The sequence below is a fragment of the Cardiocondyla obscurior genome, linkage group LG11 (genome assembly GCF_019399895.1).
Source record: "Cardiocondyla obscurior isolate alpha-2009 linkage group LG11, Cobs3.1, whole genome shotgun sequence".
Lineage (NCBI taxonomy): Eukaryota > Metazoa > Arthropoda > Insecta > Hymenoptera > Formicidae > Cardiocondyla > Cardiocondyla obscurior.
Genome location: NC_091874.1, coordinates 6,491,087 through 6,503,963, shown reverse-complemented (window position 1 = coordinate 6,503,963; position 12,877 = coordinate 6,491,087). Strand labels below are relative to the sequence as shown.

General features: G+C 49.7%; 1 protein-coding gene across 1 annotated transcript in view; it reads right to left on the bottom strand.

Annotated features, from left to right (window-relative positions):
* Positions 1 to 12,877, bottom strand: part of LOC139106367 (gustatory receptor 68a-like) — a 134,331-nt gene that overhangs the window by 14,169 nt on the left and 107,285 nt on the right. Inside the window, exon 4 of the mRNA XM_070663081.1 lies at positions 988 to 1,077. Within this exon, the coding sequence (XP_070519182.1) occupies positions 988 to 1,077 (90 nt within the window). The remainder of the gene's footprint in view (positions 1 to 987; positions 1,078 to 12,877) is intronic.

The following is a 12,877-nucleotide window of genomic DNA, read 5'->3' as shown; positions in this document are numbered from 1 at the left end:
GGATATGTTGAGGGGAAGAGCGGGTCTGTAGGCGTGGAGTTATGAGAGAAGGTTGGGAGAAGGAAGGGGGGAGTGGACTATAAGATGCTTGGAGGAGATGAGGGAGAGAACGTGGGAGGGTAGGACAAATGGAAGGTAGGAAAAGGAAAGGAAAGAATTTTACGAGGAAAGAAGATGGAAATTAGAGGTGATAGAGGAAATGAGAGAAGGAGGAGAAATGAGGAGAGAAAAAATAGTAGAAAGGGAAAGAGGTTACAGAGAGAAGAAAGGTGGAAGAAAATTGGAGCCTCAAAGTATAACAGATGGTATGCGAGAGTAATGAGAAATGAAATTTCAGAGTACTTAAAGAAGGAATGGAAGGAGGACAGGTGGCAAAGAGTGGCGAGGTTCAGGTTGGGGGATGAAATAGACAGTAACAAATATTGGGAGGGGGAGGAAAAATGGAGGTGTAAGATATGTCTTGGGGAAGAGGAATCTTGAAAACACATATGAAAGAGGTGCATAGACTGAAGAGAGAAGAGAGGTTGGCAGGAGATGGTGGGAGAGGTGTTGGGAAAGTGAAAGGAGGGAAAGGTTTGGCTGAAGAGACTGGAAGAGATATGAAGGGAGAGAATAGGAATGAATGAGGACATGAATGTATGAATGGTGATCGAAGGGGAGTTGAAAAAGTGCGCCGGAAACGGGAGTCCTAGGTGTGAGTGAAAAGAAGTGAATGGGTGAATAAGTGTAAGTGTGAAATATATCTCTCTCTTTTTTTCGCTGTTTTGCGTTTTGCGTGACAGCGTTTTTGCGTGTTAGCGTATTGAATTTTGATTTTAATTTTTAATTTTTGATTTAGTAACGTTTAATGAGTTGAAAAGAGGTCGATTAAATGAATGTAAGCAGAACGGAGGTCCGCAGTTGTACCCCGTGGATGGGAAAATAAACGACATACATACATATATATTACAAATTATATTATTAAAAATAAATTTTAAAAATGTATACCTTGCCGGTAAGTGAATTATCAATTGAAAAAAAACCAGCAGCAGTAAAATTTAATGAATTTAGCACTATTTGCTGTGTAAATTGATGAATCTGCGAATATAAAATTTTTTTATTATATTTGTACAACATTGATATACAGTTTTTTTAAGCATAGAATTGACTAAAAGAGTAAGTATATTTTATGCAGATAAGTAAGAAAATCCCATATCGATTTACATTATTTACATTAATAGACAATATTACAAATTAAAAAAATTTGCGTAACAAAACAAGTAAGAGTACGTCAATAAAAACGTTTAACACGCTAGAAGTATAGTATAGTTTCAGCATTTCCATTGTTTAGTAAATACGAAAATTTACGGAAGCATACGCGAGGTGCAAACAAGGTGAATATTCCTGAATTAAAGATTATTAATATTTTTATTGTTATAGTTGCTTTTACTTCATTTTTAATACAATGCACGTACAATTTACTCAATCAAGTAACGCAGGAGACTGACAATGAGAGTTATACAATGCGTGCAACCAAGCATTTTCTTGTGTTATAGCTTTAAACTAATACTCAAAATTTCTGAAAACTTTTTTTCACTATCGTCGGGATATATTTGTTTATAACGCAGAACCAAGAATTTTAATTGTTAATTTATAAACAGCAACCAATTTTCTTAACGCCAATTTGCGCAATAAAACGGTCGGCTACTACTTCTTTGTCATCGCTCAATTGTCTAATCAGTGATTGAGTGGGTCCTGCTATACTCTTAGCGTGACGATCTTTTCTATCGGCGTGCTATCATTAACTCTGTTATACAAATTAAAAAAAAATTATATCTTGATTATTAATGCAAATAATACATAATGATATGTGACTTTTTAATTTTTCGCTGTAAGATTTACTTACTCCTAAAATATCAGTCATTTGGTTTTAGACCCCTGTATGTATACAGAGTGAGTCAGAAAAAACAAAACAACTGAATATTTTTGTTGAATTTAAAAATTAGGAATACGATTATATCGGAATTAAAATGGTTTCAAAAAATGCACATCGTTATTACAATATTATAATAATTTGTGCCATATATTATAATACTTTTAAAGTCACCAAAATTTTTTTAATTAAAAGTACATATTTTTTTCCTATACATATAATTGTAGCGGACATGTAAACGAGTTTAATCATGTAACAGAATGTGATTTTTACATAACCTTTAACCCAGAAGAATGAACTAAATGAAATTCAAAGTATAAGGTTTATTAACTTTATTTCTATTACGTTAAATGTTTATAATTATATTTCCTTGGATTGTGATACATTTATTTAACCATAAAGTAACGTAATATACTCATTTATAATTTATTTCCAAAGAAATCAACACACAAGCCCTGATAATTTCTTTGTTTGGAGTCGTTTAAGATCAGTTACTTTTTAATTTCTAGAAATATATTTGACTAACTGTAACTTTCGAACATAAGAAATGCGTTTCGCCTACAGTAAAAGAATTTTAGATATTACGGCGCCGTGATTTCCTGACACTACAACACGAGATGAGTCTCTGTTCTCTTTTGTTTGCTTTTATTACTTGTTACGTCTTCTATTTCACCGTTTTTTTTTCTCGACACGGAATTAATAAAAAATTAATTTAAAAAAAAGTAGACCATAATTTACTGGAGTATAAAGAGATGTGGCCCTAGGCCCCTGAGTTAAAACCATGTAGACCCCGCGCCGCGACCACCATCGCTTTGCCCGAGATATTGCGCGGTCCCGACCAAAGAATAAAGTCACGCGGGCCGACCAACCGCTCGCGGCGTGTAGCGCGGATCACCGTAACGCGTGACATGGGCCGCCCAACCGCCCACACCGCGCACCGCCACCGACCGCTCGGGAGTGGGAGGTCCCCCACTCTCGGGCCCACGGGTATATAAACTGCCTCGAACGCAGACGAGGCACCTTTTCCTCGCTGGAGAGCACTCCAGCATCCGACCCTCCAGGTCTTGGACGCTCCCAAGCCTTCCTCGACCGGGCTCACCCGGCCTTCGATACCGCTACCTCCAGGACTCGGGCGCTCCCGAGCCTGTCCTCGACCGGGCTCACCCGGCCTTCGATACCGCTGCCTCCAGGACTCGGGCGCTCCCGAGCCTGTCCTCGACCAGGCTCACCCGGCCTTCAGCATCGCTGCCTCCAGGACTCGGGCGCTCCCGAGCCTGTCCTCGACCGGGCTCACCCGGCCTTCGATACCGCTACCTCCCGGACTCGGGCGCTCCCGAGCCTTCCTTCGTCCGGACACTCTCGGACCTCCCTCGCCACAGTCCGAACGGTCCATCCTGGACTTTGCGCCGCGGACTCGCGATCGCGGAGATTGTGCGACCGCCACGGCCCGAACGGCCTACTCTGTAACCGGCGCCGCCGACTCGCGACCGCGAAACCTGTCCGACCGCCACGGCCTAAACGGTCTATCTTGTACATCGTACCGCCGATTCGCGACCGCGTATTCCTGTCCGAACGACACGACTCGGAGAACTTCTTGTACACCACGTCGTTGATCCGCGATCACGCCGTTCCGCTTGGGGGTTACGACCCGGAGGGCTTTGCACCACACGCTGCGCCGCCGCCTCACGACCGCGTAATCCCCTCCCCCGAACACGGGGCCTACCTTGGGCCACGCGCAGCCGGCTCGCGACCGTGTACCGTCACCCACGGAACGTAGCGTCGACCGATCCGTCATTTCGGCACTTACCGTAATAGAGGCTGGTCGTGTACCGTTCCACCGAGCGACTAGAGTATTTTCGTTTGTTTTCTGCGTAACTTTAGCATTATCTTTACTTTATATTACAGGTTTATTTTGTGTTATCTTTTATTCTTTAAATCTATAATAAAGTGTCGTTTACGTCTTTTTCACGTTTAATCACGTCTCACTTCTTACTCGTACCCCGGTCCCCGGCGAGCTTTCCACCGATAAAATTACCGCGTTACATGGCGCCCGAACAGGGACCTGACCGAACTGAGACGTGATTAAAGCTAAATGAAGAGCTGGATCTATAGATTATCAAGAAAAGACTTGTCCGAAGAATTGACCCGCCTACAAATCGATAACGACGGCCCTTGCGATCAATTACGATACCGCCTGCGAAGATTTGTGGAATCTAACCCCAGTTACGAACCCCCGATGGCAGTAAATAGAACGGTGCCGCCAAAGCCGGAAAGTCAGTCGCAATCAGGCGGCCTCCGAGGGGAGACCAGCGTCGAATTAAACACCTCAGCTCAAATAGAGGCCTTTGCGGCCGGCACCCCGCGGCATCATCCGCTCCCGGCATTTGGCCACCTGGAGAAATTACTGCCACTACAAGCACCCGTCCCCGGAATCGACATGGAGGAAACCGCCCCCGGCCGGGCAGAACCGCTACCGCCACGAAATGAAGAACTCCTCGGCTCAATCGACCATGCGAAAACTATCAACCAGATCCGGAAGTGGGGCGTACACTTCGACGGGCGGGATTCGTTTTCATTCCTTGAACGGATCCAGGAACTTCAGCGCGCCTACGGGTATCTCGGGGAGCTCCTGCTACTTGGATTGCCGGAAATGTTGAAGGGCGACGCGTTGCTGTGGTTTCGTAATAACCAGGCACGATGGAGGTGCTGGACCGACTTCCAAGACATTTTCCGCAATTTTTATCTGCCGCACCGATACCGTGCTCAATTAACCCGGGAGATTCGTGGCCGCATACAGCGGGCTGGCGAACCATTCAAACAATACGCCACCGCTTTACTGACAATGGCACGCCGCGCTGAAAAACTGTCAACCGACGAAATTCTCGACCAGGTCTACGAGAATATGAGGCCCGAGTATAAGCTGTACATTAGAATCGGAGATATAAACAACCTAGAAGACCTCACCCGGCGAGCCTCGGAGTTCGAAGACATCAAGCGCCGAGAGCAATCCGAGAAACACCAAGCCAGCCATCCCCCGGCCATCGCAGCCGCCTCTTACAACAGAGAGGAGTGCTGCTGGCGCTGTAAACAGCGGGGCCACACTCGAGCCGAATGCCGCCGTCCCGCCGTCAAATTCTGTTCTCGTTGCGGCAAAGATGGCGTACTTACGCGGGAGTGTCATCCGTTTACGGGAAACGCCCAACGGGCCGGAGGTACCGACAGCACCGACCGGCCCACTGCCAGCCAGAATTAAGATTCCGGCCCCGACCGCATCTACCGATCCTACTCGGAGATACAGAGATAGAGGCTCTCTTAGATTCCGGCTCGGAGCTCTCGTGCGTAAATGCCGAGGTGGTAAGCCTAGCCGAAAAACTAGGCTATCACAGTCAGACGGACCGACAGCAAATCAGACTAGCGGACGGGAAAACAACAGAGACCGCTGGCAGTCTGCTATTACCCATCAGACATAAAGGGGATATCTTCCGGCATCAATTTACAATTATGCCACACGCTCGGAGCCCCATGATCATAGGAGTAGATTTGTGGAAACAAATCGGATTAACGCTGCGAATCCCACCAGGCAGCTCACACCAGAAGCAGCTAAACAGTCTTGACAAAGTCGGACTCGCTGTCCAATCGCCGGAAGAAGAGGAACGCCTCAAACATTTTCTCAAACTAGAACTGGGAAAATTCCAAAACATCAGGGGACCTACCGACAAAATTACACACCGTTTACGACTAAAAACCGACCAGCCAATCAAACAAAGGTACCGTCCGCGTAATCCGGCCATGCAGGCTGTAATAAATCAAGAAATCACGCGAATGGAGCAGGACGGAATCATCGAGCCTTCCCACGGGGCCTGGAGCTCTCCAATTGTACTTGTAAAGAAAAAAGACGGCCGCTATCGTTTTTGCATTGACTATCGGAAAGTCAATGAAGTCACGGAGAAGGATGCGTATCCATTACCACAGGTCAACGCCACGCTCGATAAACTGCGAGGGGCACGTTATCTCACGACACTGGACTTGAAAGACGGTTACTGGCAAGTGCCGTTGGATCCAGAGAGCCGACCAGTCACCGCCTTTACCGTTCCGGGGCGGGGCCTGATGCAATTCAAAGTAATGCCGTTTGGTCTTCATTCGGCCCCGGCCATGTTCCAGCGACTCCTGGACACGGTGCTCGGCCCCGAGCTCGAACCCTGCGTACTGGTCTACCTCGATGACATCATTATTCTAAGCCGTACCTTCGTTGAACACCTAACTCACCTAAGGAGGGTTTTCCAACGCCTGCGGGACGCAAAATTACGCCTGAACCCCGAGAAATGCCACTTTTGTAGGCCACAACTAAAATATCTCGGACATATTATCGACCGCGAGGGTATCCGTACAGATCCGGAAAAGACATCGGCCGTGACTGCTTGGCCGCCACCAACGACCCTTTGCCAGGTACGACAATTCCTGGGAATGGCGTCATGGTATCGAAGATTCGTTAACAACTTCTCCGGTCTAGCCGCCCCGCTTTCCCGCCTGACCAGAAAGAGCGCCCGTTGGAATTGGGGCCCCGACGAAGAGAAAGCCTTTACCGAGCTCAAAACCGCACTGACTACCGCTCCAGTTCTGGCCTGCCCGGATTTCTCCCGCCGTTTTATCTTGCAGACCGACGCTAGCACAAACGGCCTAGGGGTGGTCTTGACGCAGCACCTAGCGGAAGGCGAGCGCGTCATCGCGTACGCAAGCCGTACGCTTACTAAGGCCGAGAAGAACTACAGCGCCACCGAGCTGGAATGCCTAGCCGTCGTCTGGGGAATACGAAAAATGAGAGGATATCTCGAGGGCTATTCTTTTACGGTAATCACCGACCATCAAGCTTTGAAGTGGCTACAACGTTTGGACGAACCTACGGGACGGCTGGGCCGCTGGTTTTTTGAGCTGCAACAATACCACTTCGAAGTCCGTTACCGCCGGGGGGCAGCCAATCAAGTGGCCGATGCGCTCTCCCGCCAACCAGCCATAGCCAGCACCGAGACACCGCCCCCGGATAATTGGTACCGCCGCATCCTCACCGGGGTCCGAACTCATCCTACAGATTTTCCAGACTACAAGGAACAACAAGGACGTTTATTCCGTCTCATTTTGCACGAGGTAGATTTTAAAGAGATTGATCCGGCTATGCAATGGAAGCAATGCGTACCGAAACCAGAACGACAGCAGACCATCGCTCGACATCATGCGGACGTTAGCGCCGGCCATTTTGGGACGGCCAAGACTATTGCTAATATGGCTCGGCTCTTCTATTGGCCGGGCATGTTCCGCGACATCACCCGATTCGTGAGGAAGTGCAAGACCTGCCTCGCCTATAAAGCATCGCCTACCAAACTAGCCGGAAAATTACACACGGCACTAGTGGCGGCGCCCTGGCAACAAGTCACCATAGACTTGGTGGGGCCTCTACCGCGCTCTCGCAAAGGTCATACATGGCTCTTGGTCATGCAGGATCGCTTTTCAAAGTGGGTGGAGCTGCACCCATTGCGAAAAGCCACAGCAACGGCGGTGACGACCGCCATAGTCGAGAAAATTTTATATCGACACGGATGCCCGGACCAAGTTATTTCCTATAACGGCACTCAGTTCAAATCTCGCCTGCTAAGAAATCTATTGCGCGCTTGGCACATTCAACACCGTACGACACCGATTTATACCCCAAAGTGTAATCCGGTCGAGCGGACCAATCGAACAATAAAAACGATGATTGCGCAATTCACACAGAAGAATCACAGACGATGGGACGAACATCTCGGGCCACTTCAGTTCGCATTCAATACAGCGCAACACGACGCCACCGGATTCACGCCTGCATTTCTCAACCACGGACGAGAATTAGCCCTGTCACATCCCGAGGATCGCCGCCACGCCACACCAACGACGCCGCATCAAACACAGCGCACGCTCCACGAGGCCTTCCAGCTAGTCCGAATAAATCTAGCTCGAGCCTTCCAGCGCCAGGAAACCACGTATAATTTACGACGACGGGAGTGGCAACCTCAAATCGGCGATTCAGTCTGGAAAAAGGAGCATCCATTGTCACGGAAAACCGACGGTTTCAACGCCAAACTAGCGCCGAAGTATTCGGGCCCGCTTACAGTAATGAAGTTTCATTCGCCGGTCATCGTGGACCTTCGTGACGACCGGGGGCGCTGGCATCGACACATTCACGTTCAGGACTTAAAGCCGGACCCCCCACCTAAAGAAAGCGACCAATCCACGTCCAAGAAACCCTCGCAATCAGGATATATAAAGCGTGCCCCGTCGACCCAGACACCAGTCGAGCAGTTATCGTCCGCGATGAATAAGCAAGACAAGTTAAGAGAGCTCTTCGGAAGCTTAAGCGAAGATAGTGACTCGCCAGCCAGTCCACCGCCGGGAGCCTGGCCGCCGCCCATTGATCCAGGACGCCGTTACCGAGTCCCACGGATCGGAACAAGCATCCAGCGCGGAGACGGCAGCCGGGATCGGCATACCCGCTGGATGGGGGAACCGCCACCGGCCACACCGAGGACGACGCAAAAGAATCGAGGCCAAACCACCGCCACCAGCACACAGGGCGATCCGACAAAAAAGAAGGCCGCAGGGGTCACCGCCGCGGCCAAAATGGCGGCACCCGGCAGCTCAGTCGCCACGAGGCCGGCCACAGGCGGCTCAGGGAAAATGGCGCGCGAACGGCCTCCGCAGGACAGGCCTCCCGCAACCGCCAGCACCAGCGACAAAACGCATCAGGTCGAAACAACCAGCCGGACAACAACCGCCGGCTCAGAAAGATCAGTGCCCACCAGCCTGGCAGAATCCGGCGCCGGAACACGCGGCCAAAAACTAACAAGGGGACACCGAACAAAGGCCCCCCCGCCGATGCCGCCAGGACTGAGACGCGGCTCGACAACACGCCGCGGGCCAACCATCCGCGCGGTGCAGATTGTGCAACCACCAGGCGCGGAAATCAAAACCGTGGCCAGCATCATGGCTGCCGGAAAACCTGTCTTAGCGGCCACACCATCCGAGATCCGGCAGACCGACGCCCGGGCGGCCGCATCATCAGCAACGGACGAAACCACCGCCGTTACAATGGCCGGAAGGCGGGAGAACACGACAGTCGGGCCATCCAGCGCACCAGCAGCAGCGTCGCCACCGTCACTGGCTACTACCAGCACGCCAGGAATAGCGCCGTTAATTCTGCCACCGCCAGCTCCACCGGCCTACATACGGCAAGAAGGCTGGATCTCAAGGCCTGGAATACCCTTAGCGGTACCGATTCAGTTGCCGGATGGTACATGCATCTCCGTGCCCATGTCTGCCATCCGGCACAATCGAAAATGGCGAGCCCGGACCCCAACAGGAAAGTGGATCCTGCGATTTGCGTCGGACGGCCGCCTCACAATGTGCCGGAAAGTACAAGAGGCATCTGCGGAGTAAAACGAGGGGGTGATGTGGCCCTAGGCCCCTGAGTTAAAACCATGTAGACCCCGCGCCGCGACCACCATCGCTTCGCCCGAGATATTGCGCGGTCCCGACCAAAGAATAAAGTCACGCGGGCCGACCAGCCGCCCGCGGCGTGTAGCGCGGATCACCGTAACGCGTGACATGGGCCGCCCAACCGCCCACACCGCGCACCACCACCGACCGCTCGGGAGTGGGAGGTCCCCCACTCTCGGGCCCACGGGTATATAAACTGCCTCGAACGCAGACGAGGCACCTTTTCCTCGCTGGAGAGCACTCCAGCATCCGACCCTCCAGGTCTTGAGCGCTTCCAAGCCTTCCTCGACCGGGCTCACCCGGCCCTCGATACCGCTACCTCTAGGACTCGGGCGCTCCCGAGCCTGTCCTCGACCGGGCTCACCCGGCCTTCGATACCGCCACCTCCAGGACTCGGGCGCTCCCGAGCCTGTCCTCGACCGGGCTCACCCGGCCTTCGATACCGCTACCTCCAGGACTCGGGCGCTCCCGAGCCTGTCCTCGACCGGGCTCACCCGGCCTTCGATACCGCTACCTCCAGGACTCAGGCGCTCCCGAGCCTGTCCTCGACCGGGCTCACCCGGCCTTCGATACCGCTACCTCCCGGACTCGGGCGCTCCCGAGCCTTCCTTCGTCCGGACACTCTCGGACCTCCCTTGCCACAGTCCGAACGGTCCACCCTGGACTTTGCGCCGCAGACTCGCGATCGCGGAGATTGTGCGACCGCCACGGCCCGAACGGCCTACCCTGTAACCGGCGCCGCCGACTCGCGACCGCGGAACCTGTCCGACCGCCACGGCCTGAACGGCCTATCTTGTACATCGTACCGCCGACTCGCGACCGCGAAGCCTGTCCGATCGTCACGGCTTGAACGGCCTATCTTGTACATCGTACCGCCGATTCGCGACCGCGTATTCCTTTCCGAACGACACGACTCGGAGAACTTCTTGTACACCACGTCGCCGATCCGCGATCACGCCGTTCCGCTCGGGCGTTACGACCCGGAGGGCTTTGCACCACACGCTGCGCCGCCGCCTCACGACCGCGTAATCCCCCCGAACACGGGGCCCACCTTGGGCCACGCGCAGCCGGCTCGCGACCGTGTACCGTCACCCACGGAACGTAGCGCCGACCGATCCGTCATTTCGGCACTTACCGTAATAGAGGCTGGTCGTGTACCGTTCCACCGAGCGACTAGAGTATTTTCGTTTGTTTTCTGCGTAACTTTAGCATTATCTTTACTTTGTATTACAGGTTTATTTTGTGTTATCTTTTATTCTTTAAGTCTATAATAAAGTGTCGTTTACGTCTTTTTCACGTTTAATCACGTCTCACTTCTTACTCGTACCCCGGTCCCCGGCGAGCTTTCCACCGATAAAATTACCGCGTTACAGAGATAGACTTTGAATCTTCTAGAGAATATTTTTTATATAGCAAAAAAACATGCTTATATTGTTGATATTGTCAGACGTCTGAAAATAAAACAAAACTATAAAATCGGCGCTAACAAAAATTAACAATAGAAATTTGTCGAGACGTTACGTGTGAAAAGTAACCGAACGAGCCTAAAATAACATAAAAATAAATTTCAAAACTTAGGAAATATTTCAGTATACTATCGAACGTCTGGTAATGGATAAAATAAATTAACAAAAAATCTCTTTTTAAATTTGTAATCGTTCCGCGAATCCGACACTTCAGAAAAACCAAGTGGCCGGGTGTGTCACAATTGCTATGGTAAAATACACAAATACAAAGCAATAAAATAGAAACTTAGGCTATGAAACATGACTCTCCGTTATTTAAATTTTTTCATATTATTTTTTCTATTTGTTAGCAACATTCTAGAAAGTTCGACAGATCTAGATCTTTGAGGGCGGAGCAATTTATAAACATATATTTCAAATGTCAATAAATATTGGAAATTCGTCACCAAAATTTAGAACTACGAATGCGTTTAGAAAATGTTCAAGATTGAAGCTGTAATTTTGAACTTTGTAAAGGGCCTTTACTTACTAAAATCTTAGCCTTGACCAGCCCAGGGTCTATTGTCATCATGCATCTGTTGCAGCGCATATGTAACACATAGGATAACCCGTACGTGCCCAATCGCGGTTAGCAACGGGAATATCCCTTCGGGAAGAACCGACTTCTCGGAGGTTTTTCTTTGTCAAATAACAAAGGTGCGCTCGTTACAAACCGATCGCGCGATCGGAAAAGTCAGTCCTCAGCCAGTACTCGTAGCTAACGCATTGCAGCATCGCGTTTTCTGCCTTTCTTTTGTTTTAATCCGCCGTGATTTCTTTAACCATACATAGCAAATATTAAACTCGCAGCAGTTTGTCTCACTATTCGCATAATAAATAAAAATACGATTCAATATTAATAATTCGCAGAAATTATCATTTTCAACCTCACCGTGCAAGCGTGAACAGAAAATTTTAAGAAACAGGAAAAGGGGTGAAGCCTGAGTCGCCCATTTATCATGGAAAAGATAAATGGAGGAACGAAAACAACAAATAAAAAATCTGAGTTTCTGAAAATCAGAAACTCAGCAGCGATCCTCTCTTTTTCCGAGTTTATAAAATGGAGTGCAACGGCGAGGCACGCTCTCTAGCTTCCTGGATTTCTCAAACAGTTTACCATTTTAAAAAGTCTGACAGTGTGACCTCGAGAAAAAGATCACGAAAAATCATTCCGGTCACGACATCATGTTAGACACCAAAAATAAGTTAAATTTTACCCAACTTAATTCTTTAAATTGAACAAGTGTATTTCATGAATATCCCGTTGTGGTTCAGGGAGATTTGAAAGTGTGGTATGCGATTCTGTTTGTCGTACTGTTCCAACCAGGAACTGGTCAAGTATCGGGCAAGAGATTGAGGAAAGTAAGCGTGAGGCACAGAAGAGCACTGCATGTGATCGGCGCGTGACCGGCGAGTCGCTGCTCGTGTACAGCGCTCGGACGAGAACGGAACTCATCGAGGAAAAACCCAAGTGGCAACGACAATAGTCATCGTCGCCGTGAGACTATACCGGGAACATCCGGAGTGCAGCCAGCTGTCGCGGGAGTGGATAGCGGGTATTGATTCGCGCTGTCGCGGAACCAGTCATCACGTGAAGAGTGCGTGCTGCGAGTACACCGGACATTTTGCGTATCGAGGGAGTCCCGGGGTGAAAGGTGTTGACGCGTTGTTTTCGTCGTGTGCCACACGTTTCGCAAGCGTGAGCTGAAAATTTCTTGCGTATCGACGTGTTGATAAGTTCGAGTTGCGTGTTTCTTTGCGGTACGGTAAAATTCTTACGTAGCAGCGTAATAATAGATTTAGTAACGTATTTCTTTTGTGTGTGCAAAATATTCCTGCGTATCGGCGTAACATTAAATTTAGTGCGTATTTCCTTCACGTGTGCGAAATATTTTTGCGTTTTGACGTAACTTTAGATTTAATAGCGTATTTCTTT